Below are 13,529 nucleotides of genomic sequence, written 5' to 3'. Positions count from 1 at the left end.
AATGGCAAACGTTATCCAGCAGAAAAAGAAGGTGTTTCAAGCTGTTGTCGAACAAGAGAGAAAGGATTTAGCTGAAAAACTGAAAGCCCTAGCTGACACAACAGCAAATTTATTGGAACCAGCTGTAAAAAAAAGAAGAAAAAAACCTTTCTTTCAACGATTGAAAAATTGGGCGACAAGCAAAAAACAGCATAATTTTGTTGATGTATTATTATCATCCGCGCTTCATTTCAACAAAAAAATAGGCAATATTCGCTACTCCATTACAATGCGACAAGGTAGCAGCAAAAATATCAACAAAAAGCCAAAAGCGCAATTAGCTTGTTAAACATTATAGAGGTTTTTTGAGCATCAAAGTATGATAATTATTAGCCTTCTCTGTCCTTTACTTTCATTCAACTTAGGCATTCAATTGTTTCATAAAATTTCTCGTTTTGAAAAAAATGATCTTTAAAATAAAACTTTAAAAAAACTTCGACAAATACTAGTCGTTTCATTCTCTAAAGACCCGTAGCAGATGCAGCGTTCTCCTGGTCAACGATTCATCTTAATTTGCATTTGGAATTCTAGAATAGACCAAGATCGGATGCTGAGTTGCCAAGGCTGAATTCCGACCTGCGGTATTTGTCCTCTCGGGCCCTATAGGAGGGAAATGAAAAATAATATATTTAATTAAGTTGTAGTTAGTTTTATTACAAAATCTTTTGGAATCGTGTACTATACCTCTGTGCTGATATAATACAAAAAATTTTATCTCCAAAAAAGCTGTTATTTTTCCAGGAAACTTTTTGAAAGGTACTTGTTTACATTTTTACAATGTACCGTAGCAGACGTTAAGTGATTGACTGTGACTAGTGACTGTAGTGTCAAACTGTTTTCGTTTTTTATGTCATGAGTAGTGTAGTTTGTGATGTCGGTAATGAGTTATTTGACACAATTAGTCTTTTTAAGTTATCTGATTATGCTAAAGGACTTATTCATAAGGAAACAGAAATTTACTTAGAAAAACGTCTGCTTCTTGTTCTACAGTTGTAATACGGGGAGGGGGGGGGGGGTGTTGTGGAAAGGTAAACAAGTACCTTTCAAAAAGTTTCCTGGAAAAATAACAGCTTTTTTGGAGATCAAATTTTTTGTATTATATCAGCACAGAGGTATAGTACACGATTCCAAAAGATTTTGTAATAAAACTAACTACAACTTAATTAAATATATTATTTTTCATTTCCCTCCTATAGGGCCCGAGAGGACAAATACCGCAGGTCGGAATTCAGCCTTGGCAACTCAGCATCCGATCTTGGTCTATCGGATAGATGTCTCTCACAGATGTCAACATATAAAGTTAACTAATTAACTTGTTTCATCAGCGTCGTCTGCCAAGTGCAACCGGTTACAAAGACGATAGTTAAATTTGCCACCCACTGATAACCACCTAATAACGTTATCAACTATTTTTTAGCCATCGTGAGATATTTGATTTCGTTCTATTACAAACTTATCAAAAGAGGAATTAAAGAAGTATTCACCAAGAACCAAAATCATATAACCATGGCCTCCTACAAGATTTTAACTTCGAAATCCTTGATTCCCATGGCGAGTCGCATATCCAAATCCAACTCCGCTCGAACGGCTCAGTTTTCTTCTTCGGCTGCAATGTATAACAAGGTTGGTTACTGGGTATACCTTGATAAAAACTTTTAACATTTCCATTGCTTTGATTAGGAAATTAAAGAGTATAAGGCACCACAAACAAGTGCCGCAACTGAAGTTAAAAAGCTTCAGCGCCCTCCCTTTGGAAAAAATTTGTTTCTAGGAAAGTTTGACACTGACATATTAGCTTTTCCGGAAGTTCTTGATAAGGAAAGGCTTCAGACACTTGAAGAACTGGTTGCTCCAGTAGAAAAATTTTTTGAGTCAATTGATTCAAAAAAAATTGATGCAGAAGGGAAAATTCCAAAGGAAACTTATGATGGACTGAAAGCATTGGGCTTGTTTGGGCAACAGATACCTACAGATTATGGTGGGCTGGGATTCAATGCCACTGAATTTGCACGACTTGCTGAAATAACAGCCTTAGATGCATCAGTTGCAGTATCACTTGCAGCCCATCAGTCAATTGGCCTTAAGGCAAGTTATTATACACAATTTAAGTAATTGTATAATGATTGAAAATAATATTTTTTTCAGGGTCTTTTAATAGCTGGAAATGAAGAGCAAAAAGCTAAATACTTACCCCGTTTGGCCACAGGTGAATGGACTGCAGCGTTTTGTCTCACCGAACCCAGTAGTGGTTCAGACGCTGCGTCTGTGCAGGTATAGCTCCACATTTTATATGCTTTCCTTATTCTATTTTTAATAGAAGTTGATTTTTCTTCAACTATCATAGACCAGAGCGACCCTATCAGATAATGGTGATTATTGGATCATGAATGGCAACAAAATATGGATATCAAACGGTGGTATCGCAGATTTCTTCACTGTGTTTGCGAAAACGCAAGTAATGCCTTCTTTTTTGTTACATATTCAGCACTTCTAAGGTATATCAATATAATTTGAATTTTAACCACAAGGTGAGGAATAAAATGGGTGAGATGGAAGATCGAGTCACTGCATTTTTGGTGGAACGTAATTTTGGTGGCGTGACCCATGGGAAACCGGAGGATAAGCTTGGTATTCGGGGTTCGAATACTTGTCAGGTAAATGCTTGTTGCAAACAGCAATGACTTAATCCCGAATACCATTTATGTTTTAATTAATAGGTGTATTTTGAAAATGTACCTATTCCGAAAGAAAATGTTCTCGGAGAAGTTGGAGCCGGATTTAAAATCGCATTGAATATTTTGAATTCTGGAAGATTCAGTATGGGAAGCTCCGGAGCAGGTTATCTTTCTCTAAGATTGCTATGTTATTCAATTGCTACAGATCGCAAAACACATCTTTATGATTTCTTGCTAGTTTTTTATAATCATCTTTATCTTTTCAAAGGAATGTTAAAAAAACTTATCGGATGGACAGCAGAACATGCAGTATCACGTAAACAGTTTGGCAAAGCGTTGATGGAATTTGAATTAATTCAAGAAAAATTTGCAAAAATGGCTTGTACCGTCTACGCCATGGAATCGATGGCTTATCTCACCTCAGGTGCCATTCGAAAAGAATTTCAAAATGTCGCGTAACATGAATTGTTGGCTCTTTGCAAATAGCTATGCTAGATACTTATGAGGAACCTGATTGTGCGATGGAGGCAGCGATGGTGAAGGTCATATTGAACGCTACCGATATGCACGACATTTTTTTTCCTGCATCGCGTTTTGCTTATTTTGCTATTGTGATTTTTTTCTAGGTTTTTAGCTCGGAGGGCGTTTGGAATTGTACAAGCGAATGCTTACAAATTCTTGGAGGTCTAGGCTATATGAAAGATTATCCGTATGAACGGTATCTAAGAGACGCGCGCATTTTACTCATCTTTGAAGGAACAAACGAAATTCTCCGTATACTCATATCACTCTTGGGTAAACCACTGTATAGTGCATTTGTAAAATGAAGACATTATTTTTAAATTTTTACATTGCAGGTCTCCAGCATGCAGGAAAACATCTTGCTGATATGGTTCGGAAATTACGTAATCCGACTGCCAATCCTGGGTTCGTCGTCAAAAGTACATGGGAAAGATTAAGACGGAACCCCAAAAATCCCAAACTCACTCTTCAATTAAATAATTTCCTTCATCCAAGTGTTAAGGTAAATGTTATGCAAATTGAAAAAAATGTCACAAACCACTTGAACTATTATTTAGGTCGCGTCGGAATTGTTGGAGAAACGTGTCCTGCAATTTCAAATGGCTGTAGAAACTTTATTAGCTCGACATGGAAAGGAAGTGGGCAATAAACAAATGGATCTTCGACGTGTAGCAGACGTCGCGATCGATTTGTTTGCTATGTCTGCAGTTGTTAGTAGGTCCTCTCGGTCCTACTGCATTGGATTACGGAACGCACAACATGAAGTATATAAGTTTTTTATTTCATCTGTAAATTCATACAAAACTGATTTTTATCCCAATTGTAGGTGGAATTGGCACATTCTTTCTGTGTCGAAGCCGATTTACGTTGTGAGCGATTAATAACCGAATTATTTGGGGGCGATTTGACCACCCAAGATTTGGCTATTAAGAAAATTGCTCAAACTATATTTCAGAACAAAGGATATTGTGCAGAACACCCTCTTAAACAAAATTGAATGTTCATTTGATTAAGTGAAAAAATGAAGCTGTAAATTTTTAATAGAAGTTGCAAGTTTTGTTGAGGGAATTTGGTTTATTATTTTATGTTAAACATGGATTAAGTAAAATTAACTAACAGACTGAGCATAAACAATAAATAGTTCAATTAGAAACTATCAGTTCAAATTTTTAGTCTAGTTAAGTATTTTTAATACTTATAAGTTTAAGGATTGTTTTCAAACAAACAAATTAAAATGAAATGAAACAGCAAATTCAAGGCTATCAAATTCTTTATTGTATTTATAGCCAAGTGGATATCCAGATTTCCAGATACAATCCCAGACAATTTTTCCCATTTTAACCGAAGTAAGTCTTGGGTTTGCGGTAGGACAGTTGGGGCATATCGATGGTATTAGCCCTGTGTGGAAGAGGGAATTTAATGGTAGAATCGTGGAACTGCTTAACATGCGGGCGTCGACATTTGTCGGCGGCTACTTCTTCTACTCGAATGATCTGTCAACAAAAATGTATTAACATAACATATGCAGCATGATTATTAAAAACCTCCTTCACAATGGCAGATTTGATATAAATATGCCAGTGGGCTAAACCTATTTACCTGAATAGCATGAGCGCGAGCACGATGGCGGGCTCCCATATCGCGGTAGCATTGTGTTACAGCAGCTGAGACAGTCAGGTCTCTGTATTCACGGTACATGTTGTGAGTACCAGAGCGAGAATCATATCGAAGCCAGATACCAAAGTTCTTTACTTTCAATGGGCTTTTATCATGAACCTGTGGATAATTTCAGCGTTACAACAATGAAGTCATTAAACACTATTGGTACTTACCATCTGGCAGCTGACAATTTCACCAGTAGCCTTCTTGAACTTACGGAGCTGACGCAAGAAGTACCAGAAACGTGACTTAGCCACAATATGATCAGGGGCAAAAATCCTCATTCTGTAAAGAGGTGGATTTGGTTCCTTTTCAGAAGGGAGCTTGCGCCCAACAACTTTGTATTCCTTCAACTGTAACCAAAAAAAATACAAATTACAAATGCACACATTCAGAAAACAATACTTGTGAAATCACACTTGTTATTCCAAGTGAATGCTACATTTAAGCTACAATAGAATTATTCGTTAAGTTACAAACAATGCGCAACTTAATCACCACACCAGCAGCACAACTAGAAATTCGTTACTTAAAGATGTGAAATTAAACCATGTGGAGAATCATGCATTGACAGCCGGTTATGCTCAACACCTGCACGGTTCGCAATTATGCTTGAACGAAAAAGCCACATTGTCCATCATAAACATTTACTTCCCTCAAAATAATTTTCACTTAATCGAATAAAACCTAAATTTTTGCAATAATTTACTTACCAAACCGCTGGCCTTCATTTTTCAGCTAGTGATAGACCGGAAAGGACCTACTCCTGAAGACACACAAGGAAAGTAAGTTTTCCTGTGAAATCGAAGACTACCTAACGTTGCAGCCCTAAACACACATATGGTGGAAAAATAAAATTAGACATTGTTAATTTTTATGTTATTTCTAAAGTTCCAGTAGTTTTTTTTCCCTAAATGTCAACCACTTTATGCTTATGTGGCAAAGAAAGGCTCTAAAATAATGTTGGAAATATTTTCTTAATAATCTTGATTGATAGAGAGTGTATAACCTTGTCGCTAATTCGAAAGCACATTTTTGATTTTTCGAATCCACCCAACAAAGTAAATGATTTAAAATAAAAAAATTGCAAAACGTTGACTGTAACATAAGGCTGCTTTTCTTTTATATTTTGATTTTTTCGATAAAGTTCATGGCTAGAAAAGCTTTATGAAACCACCCAGTCCCCAACATCCCAGTTCCCAGTTGGGACAAACGGTTGCTGAACCAAACATTCCCTTGCACCCGTGGCGGTTACATTCACACACTTTCAGTCAAGCAAACACTTTGGATTGTGTGGAAACTGACATGACACTCTGATGAAACTAGCAACGTGGTTTACGAATCGCGACGTTCTTCATATTTCATTGGATATTTGGAAATTGTTCACAGTGTGGTTGGAATGTCCTTAAAGGTATATCGGGAAAAGAATTAAAACGGTTGAATTAGTCGTAACTACGGATTTTCTCTGGTCCACGTGCTGGCCGTATTGGGTGTATGTCATTTAGCAGATTGAGCACGTTTCGTAATAACATAAATCGAAAAACCAAAAAACCAATAACAAGAGAACACCATGGACCTTCAATTACTACAGTTTTTGACCAACCCCTTGGATGCCAATGCACAATCTAGGGTATATAAATTTTAACTGTTTCATTATGAATTGCTGTCTAATTATAATTCTCGGCAGGCATTGGCATACTTTGAGCAACTCAAATCTTCAGATACTGGATGGCAACTAGCAACTAATACTCTCATCAACACAAACGCTGGATCAAGTTTGAATGATCATGTTAAGTTCTTTGCGTTACAAGTCATTGAAGTTTTCATCAAACAATCCTATCAAAAAAGTTCACTATCTCAACAGCAGGCAATGAAACACTTTCTAAGCCAATGGATTCAGTTGCAGGTCTATATTAATTGCATTAACTACTATGTTTTTAATCTTATATGTCAAGCTATCTTTTGATCACCCTTTTAATTTCAGCTTGCTCAGAAATATTTTTGTTTCCTAATTTGTATTGTTTTTTTTTGTTTTTTTGTTGTTTTTTTTTACAAGGTTTCTCAACCTGTACAGGATAAGGTTTTCATCAGGAACAAAGCTGCACAAATATTTGCATTGGTTTTTGTTTGTGATTACCCAAAGAGGTGGCCGAACTTTTTCACCGATTTGTTGCAAACCCTCTCTCTGGGACCTAATGCGATAGATCTATATCTTCGCGTTCTTCTTGCCATAGACTCTGAGGTTGTGGATAGAGAAATTCTTCATTCCAAAGAAGAAGCAGATCGCAACACCTTAATTAAGGACCATATGCGGGAAACCTGTGTAGAGTCCTTGGTTGACTCATGGTACCATATCTTGGTAACAAACTTAAAATATTTTCTTTAAAATCCTAGCTTATTTGAATGTTTTTTTGTTTTTTTTTTTAAGTCGGTTTATGAAACGTCAAACACTGATTTAGTGTGTCAAACCTTGGAAATTGTCGGCGCCTATATTGCGTGGATCAACATTGACCTAATAGCTAACATGCGATTTGTCGATCTTCTTGTCCGATTTTTGCGCGAGCAACCGCTGCGAGAAGCTGCGGCCGACTGCCTCCATGATATTGTCGCAAAAGGAATGGATCCTGTAGCAAAGACAAAGCTGGTCGAATCGCTGTTTTCAGTATTGGATTCTGCAGGCATTCTGAATGTTGACATGGTAATAATCGTTATCGTAGTTCAGATTTAACTATCCTGACCTTTTTTTTTTTTATAGGAGGATGACGTCGATTATTTATGCAAATTAGCTCGTCTTATTAATTGCATTGGGCTACAATTGGCACTCAGCTGGACAAAGTAAATGGCTTGTTTATCATTTTTTCCCCATTTATGTTGAATAATTTTATAACTACTTCTTACAGGCTTAAAAAGGCTGGCGATAATGATTGCGCATGTGCTGTGATGCAGCTACTTGAATCGAAAATTCCTCTTACTTTCCGATTTCTAAGCCATTCGGATGACGATGTTTCTGCTACTGTGATGGACTTTGTGAAAGAATATATTCAGGTAACGAGACAGATAACTTGCAATGCGAAGCCAAAATCTCATCTCTTCTATTATTCACAAGTTATTAAAACAAAAACCGGCCATTAACGAAGCGGAACGCCAAAAAGTGGAAAGTCTTCTTTTCATCATATTTGAAAAAACGAAATATGATGAAGGTTTTTATTTTGATCGTGATGGTGAAGAGGAAGCTATTTTCTTGGAATATAGGTAAGTTCGAAATTCTTGTGTGCCTAAAGTGGAGTATTTTTCAAATATTGGTTTTCTCCGCAGAAAACAGCTCAGAACATTGTTCGATAATGTTGCAGTACTTGACCGTGATTTGGTTTTGAACCGCGTACGAGATTTAGTTAACATGACTTTACCTCGCTGGCAAACGTCGTCTTTCGCCGAGGTTGAGGCTGCGCTTACTTTCCTTTACCAACTGGGTGAAGCACTTCCCGTTTCTCACGGGAATCATTTTTCCGGTGACCCTGTAAGCTTTTTAGATTGGACATCTATTTAACAATGTTTTTTAAAAACTGAATTATTCGTTGAATTAGGCCAAGGCCTCCGCGCTTCAGCCTATGATGGAATCGCTTCTCTCTTGCGGAGTGAGCAGTTATCCCCATCCCGCTGTGACCTTATGCTTCTTCGAACTAGTCGTCCGCTATGAGAAATTCTTCCTTGTTGAACCTCAATTTGTTGCACCAACATTGGTGGCCTTTTTAGACCAAGGAGGAATGAGGCACGCCAATCCTAAAGTTCGCAGCCGGGTAGCCTACCTTTTCTCGCGGTTCGTTCGTGCAGTCAAGTAAGGATCATTATAGCATTCTTAATAAGGGTGTCTGCTAAATTTTTTTCTTATTACGTAGATCCCACATGACCGACTACACTGAAGATGTGCTTCGTCGATTGCAGGATCTATTGATATTGCTTCCTGCCGAAAGTGGACCTCAAACGGCTTTGCTTACTCATGATGACCAATTGTTTATTTTTGAAACAGCTGGACTATTGATTACATCAGGAAATTTTGATGCTGAGGTAAACTTAGAAAAAATCTATATATCGTTAAATAACCTAATATCGGCTCATGCCTTGGCACAGACGAAAAGAAACTTGATGGACAGTCTTGTGTCACCAGTTCTTGAGAAGTTTGCCGTGTTGCTCGAAGAACTTATCCGACTCACTCCCCAATCCCCGAACACCGTTGGCGCGGCTGATGCGGCTAACCAGAAACGAAGGGCTATATTAGCTCAGTGTCTTTCTCATGCCATGTCGGCTGTTGCTTGGAGTTCGAAAGCCTTTACCAACAGCCAGAGTATCAAAGCATCTGGATGTTTGTCCGTATATTTGAAAGCCCTTGAAGTGTTTCTTCGTGCCATTCAAGTAATCTTGTTGTTGATTTTGAATGCAGTTGAAGTCATTTTTACTTAATGCAACAATTTTTCACCTAGCTTCCTGAAGTTGTTTCAGAAATTCAAGCTGGTTTAAGACAATATCTTCATAGAATGACCGTATGTCTTGGTGAAGAATTGCTACCATTCGTTCCATCGGCTTCGCAAGTATTGCTCAAATCGAGTAGCGTTCATTCACTCTCAGAATACATCCCGCTGATTAACCAGATCATTGCCAAGTTCAAGGTATTTGCCTTTTTTTTATTTTTTTTATTTATTTTTTTTTTTCGATATCTGTGCCAAGTCTGTGCTAATCTTTCCGGTGTCTACAGAAACAAGTTGTGCCCTTCTTGACCCAGGCTTTCGCCCCTATTATCTCGGCTATTTTTAATGCTCTTGCCGCCTCGTCTGCTACTGTTAATGATGAAGAAGCTCGTCTAGAACGTCAGTCACTGCAGAGATCCTATTTTTCTTTCATAGCTGCAATCGTTGGCAGTGGCTTAATGGAAGTTCTGGCTGCTCAGGATTCTGCAGTTTTACAGCAAGTTCTTGTCTCTCTCGTACAAGGAGCTGTCGACTATCCAGATCCAGTGGTGAGTAGCCGAGTTTGCAATTCCGTCACCACGGTAATCATTTACTTCGTATCTTTTTAGGCTCAGAAAACGTGTTTCTCCACTCTCCGCCGATTGGTGGAGATTTGGGGAGGCAAGGATGGGCCATCGGAGTTTGTCGAATTTGTTTACAAGCAAATAGTTCCCGCTTGCTTTCTGGCTCCACTGCGAGACACTTTTGACCTCAACGACGCCCAAACCACTATGGCACTGAGCGAAAGTGCCTTGTGCCTTCGAGCCATCCTTGAAAAAAGGGTAAGATTAAATTCCAAGCTCCAATTCGTCGGTCTTTTTTCACCTATCTATTATTTTTTATTCATTCTATTATTTTCATAGGGAGATGAAGAATTGATAACGTTTCTTCAATCTCAGTATTTGCCAACTTTGAAATTAAACCTGCAGCAGTCGCAAGAATTTTGCATGGCCTTGAGATCTGACCAAAAGCTGTTCAAATCCTATTATAAGGTAAGATAGAAAACAACCGCTAAACAAATGCGTTGATTGATACTAATCGACCTGATCGTGTTTAGATGTTCTTCCAGCAGGCTAGAGGATTATGACAATTGGCTGCATCACTAAATCCCATGTTGGAATGGCTTCATAAATTTTGATTATCGTTTTAAGAATAAGCTTTGGAGAAATCTTGTACATTTTTTGGTTACATTCGACTAAATGGGTTATCTTGTTTTCACCGAGATATGACGAGTAGAAAAACATTTTGGTGTTTGGAAAAGAAGGAATTTCAGCATAACGGTTTGACTGCGAACTTAGCGATGAAGATTGTGCCTTGTTTGCCAGTTTGTCCGCCACAGCGAAGGGTCAAGTTTCCTCTTTCGCTTGTTATTAAAAATTTTTTTTTTTTTTCTATTATTATTTAACCTTTGGTTTGCATGTTGTCATATCAAGACGCTTAAGATTATAGACTTCGAGGAAAGAGGGGATAAGCTATTTGCACATAGCTTAGATTGTGAGTATCAATCTGGAGAGTATATAGTATCGCTTATATATTTTTGTTTATCCCCTCATTCTCCGAAATTGAGTTAGCAAGTCACCGTTGAATGCTTGAGAATCTTTTCCCCCCAATCACAGTTTAGTTTCTCATTATGGGGTTCGGGCTTCATTTCTGTTAAAAAAGTTTTCTTGTACATACAAATTATTGTTCGACTTAAAAAAAAGCGCACATTTATTAATCGGGAAAACATTCGAACAATTGGCTATTGACCGTACCTTACCATTGTGTTATTTTGACATGTTTTGATTTCTCCGTCATATTTATCTGTACAGCGGTACGCGTATTATTTAAGAAAAATGTGTGAACTCTTCAAATAGCAACCGCGTCGGCTGTTGGAGCTGCTTCCGCGGTCGAAGATGTCGGAGGTTGCGACGTCGTCACCGTTAAGTTGGATCTTACTCTCTCAAAACGCTTTCTTTTTTTTTTTTTTGTTAAAAGAAAAAAAAATTACAAGATACTCTAGATTTGCTTTATAAATTGTCAACCACTCTTAAACTCATGGGGTTTGAAAGTTTCTCTTTCACTCACTTGGAAAAAAAGTGGTACACGTTCGGAGTGGAAATCACGTCGGGAGACATGGTCGGTTTGATAGCTGTGACTCGTCTCCTCTTGTTGAGATCCATTACGCTCTGGCGCAATTTCAGTCGATCCTCCGGTTGAATTGTAAGACTCGGGCGTGGTTCGAAATCTGTTGAAATTCGATCCACCTCCTCCGCCTGTGTTAATTTGACGTCAACCAGAATGGATGTCGGTAAGTCTTTGTTTAGACGTTACAGAGGCTTAAACACAGAAGTGATATGAATTGCTAGGGGACTTTATAAATACCTCGAGTGTTAACGGCCTGCTGGTGGTGCTAGTGGTGGCAGTACGGACTTGTGACATGGACCGCAACAACGTCGATCGGCTGTTGTGCTGCCTTTGCCCGTTGGCCATTAATATGGTCGCAGTGAAGGCAAGTAGCAAAACTAAGCATCTGCAGCTGTTGGGCATTCTTGAATAATAGAGGTAGAACGTGAGCTTGAGCTACGGAGTCTTTAAATGTCGTTCTATGATACACTATCGATTTGGGAATAGTACGTCGGTGATATATCTGTTCCAACACGCGAGATGCTCGCACGTAATACGTGCATCAAAGCGACAGAAATTAGCAATTCAGATGGAATAAGAGAGTGAGCACGCATCCATATATGCAAGTACAGTCTCGTTTGAAACTGGCTAAAAAAATACGTCATTCAGCCTGGACAGTCAGTCGCTATTCACGTTAAGAAAGGTGACCAAACTTATGCATACTCTTCTAGACTGACTGTCACCCCCAATCGGACATTCCGAAGTGATGGACTTCAATTGTACTAGAATTTAAGAATATATATATTTTACTGAAAATTACCTGTGGCGATCTACAAACAATTTCTGTAAAACTTCAGGTACGGTGGACAAATCCTTGTTCGGCTGCTGCGCAGGTGTGTCTGCTGTTGAATCCGGCTCGAGACAAGACGAACCCTCATTCAGGTGATCGCTTATATACACTCGCTTTTTTTTTTCCAGCATCTGCTACTATCTGACATCTTTCAACATATACACAGGAAGACAAAAAAAAAAATGGATTCTTCTTCCACTACCCGGAAACTGGGTTGAGGTCGCGGGCGACACTTTCTCGGATAACCGAATATGGCCGTGACCTCTTGGTGAATCTGAACTAACACAGACGTAGGTATGCTACGGGCTCACGTGCTATGCTGGAGACGGGCTAAATGTGAGAGAAGGGGAGGGGGTTGAACTGGGTTGTTTGTGCGGAGAAAGTTTTTGGAAATTTTTTTTTCTGTCTCTTTATTGTCCGTTTGCTCTTTATGAGAGGGTGTCTTGTGTACGGTCGCGAGAGGTAAAGTAATGGAAAGGACTACGCTCAAAAGTCTGAGAACCCTCACAGTAGGACGCTTGACAGTTTAACATGTCAATAGAGAAAGAAAAATCAGAACCCCGCCCACAGCTTTGACGATATTTTTTAGGTTCTTCGAAAAGAAAAATATGTAAGGCTTTCTATGCGTTTTGACTCCAGAAATAGAAAAACTATTGTTGTATGGGAAATCTTCGTTTTTTGGAAAAAAAAGAGGAAACCCTCTGAACATTATAGTTACTTTGGATGAATTCGTTTATTAAAATAAGTGTGTCTGTGTGTGTCCCGCATTCCTGCGGGAAAAGTAGATGCCGTGGGGATATCCTGGAGGAATAGATCCGGCGTTTTATTTCCCCCTCCTGCTTTATTGTATATGTAAGTATATGACATACAACTTATGGTGCCCTTTTCCCCAATAAACCATTCCCTTTTTCTTTTGTTCTTCATTCTCTAGTTCCCCCTCCAGCGTTTGGCCTTTGAACCCCTCGTCATCAACAAGAACAACAACCAATAATGCTACTCGACTGTCATAACAACAGAGAGTAGCTGTGAATCTCATTACTTGAAATGTAAGGTGAGCTTGATAAAAAATTCTTTTCAATTTGCTGCAACCATGTTTATTGAATTCTGTAACGTCGTAGAAATCTGTTTGACGTGAGAGACGAACTGACTGCAGAGTCCTGCCAACCGATTGGCTCA

The 13,529-nt window shown here is 38.6% G+C and overlaps 4 protein-coding genes across 6 annotated transcripts; 2 read left to right on the top strand and 2 right to left on the bottom strand.

Annotated features, from left to right (window-relative positions):
• The first annotated feature begins 1,363 nt into the window (after positions 1 to 1,363).
• Positions 1,364 to 4,299, top strand: LOC116919514 (complex I assembly factor ACAD9, mitochondrial). The gene is made up of 12 exons (XM_032925530.2): positions 1,364 to 1,662; positions 1,720 to 2,124; positions 2,185 to 2,310; positions 2,384 to 2,494; positions 2,568 to 2,693; positions 2,757 to 2,877; positions 2,983 to 3,138; positions 3,201 to 3,256; positions 3,341 to 3,509; positions 3,572 to 3,738; positions 3,794 to 4,000; positions 4,063 to 4,299. Exons 1-12 carry the CDS (start codon positions 1,546 to 1,548, stop codon positions 4,231 to 4,233), a joined length of 1,932 nt encoding a protein of 643 aa, XP_032781421.1. The 5' UTR covers positions 1,364 to 1,545; the 3' UTR covers positions 4,234 to 4,299.
• A 189-nt stretch (positions 4,300 to 4,488) lies between these two features.
• Positions 4,489 to 5,767, bottom strand: LOC116919516 (60S ribosomal protein L18a). The gene is made up of 4 exons (XM_032925533.2): positions 5,609 to 5,767; positions 5,069 to 5,248; positions 4,836 to 5,012; positions 4,489 to 4,729 (listed from the first exon to the last, which is right to left on the bottom strand). The coding sequence occupies exons 1-4, from the start codon at positions 5,624 to 5,626 to the stop codon at positions 4,574 to 4,576; spliced, it is 531 nt and encodes a 176-aa protein (XP_032781424.1). The 5' UTR covers positions 5,627 to 5,767; the 3' UTR covers positions 4,489 to 4,573.
• Positions 5,768 to 6,127: 360 nt separating this feature from the next.
• On the top strand, positions 6,128 to 10,621 carry LOC116919504 (exportin-T). 3 transcript variants are annotated; one of them, XM_032925513.2, is made up of 17 exons: positions 6,128 to 6,306; positions 6,401 to 6,525; positions 6,583 to 6,801; positions 6,952 to 7,254; positions 7,324 to 7,593; positions 7,651 to 7,730; positions 7,796 to 7,940; positions 8,002 to 8,147; positions 8,211 to 8,412; positions 8,480 to 8,730; positions 8,792 to 8,960; positions 9,024 to 9,305; positions 9,374 to 9,559; positions 9,646 to 9,906; positions 9,967 to 10,179; positions 10,261 to 10,389; positions 10,455 to 10,621. In XM_032925513.2, exons 2-17 carry the CDS (start codon positions 6,466 to 6,468, stop codon positions 10,482 to 10,484), a joined length of 2,946 nt encoding a protein of 981 aa, XP_032781404.2. In that variant the 5' UTR covers positions 6,128 to 6,306; positions 6,401 to 6,465; the 3' UTR covers positions 10,485 to 10,621. The 3 variants fall into 3 exon arrangements, with proteins under 3 accessions (XP_032781404.2, XP_032781406.2, XP_032781405.2); XM_032925515.2 differs by having other exon boundaries at positions 6,376 to 6,525; XM_032925514.2 differs by having other exon boundaries at positions 6,129 to 6,306; positions 6,404 to 6,525.
• Positions 10,622 to 11,083: 462 nt separating this feature from the next.
• On the bottom strand, positions 11,084 to 12,514 carry LOC116919511. Its single transcript, XM_032925528.2, has 4 exons — positions 12,324 to 12,514; positions 11,762 to 11,927; positions 11,465 to 11,652; positions 11,084 to 11,351 (listed from the first exon to the last, which is right to left on the bottom strand). Exons 1-4 carry the CDS (start codon positions 12,482 to 12,484, stop codon positions 11,246 to 11,248), a joined length of 621 nt encoding a protein of 206 aa, XP_032781419.2. The 5' UTR covers positions 12,485 to 12,514; the 3' UTR covers positions 11,084 to 11,245.
• Positions 12,515 to 13,529: the final 1,015 nt, after the last annotated feature.

Source organism: Daphnia magna, linkage group LG3 (assembly GCF_020631705.1).
Source record: "Daphnia magna isolate NIES linkage group LG3, ASM2063170v1.1, whole genome shotgun sequence".
NCBI lineage: Eukaryota > Metazoa > Arthropoda > Branchiopoda > Diplostraca > Daphniidae > Daphnia > Daphnia magna.
Note: the sequence above shows the minus strand (reverse complement) of the source record. Positions and strands in the feature narration are given on the sequence as shown.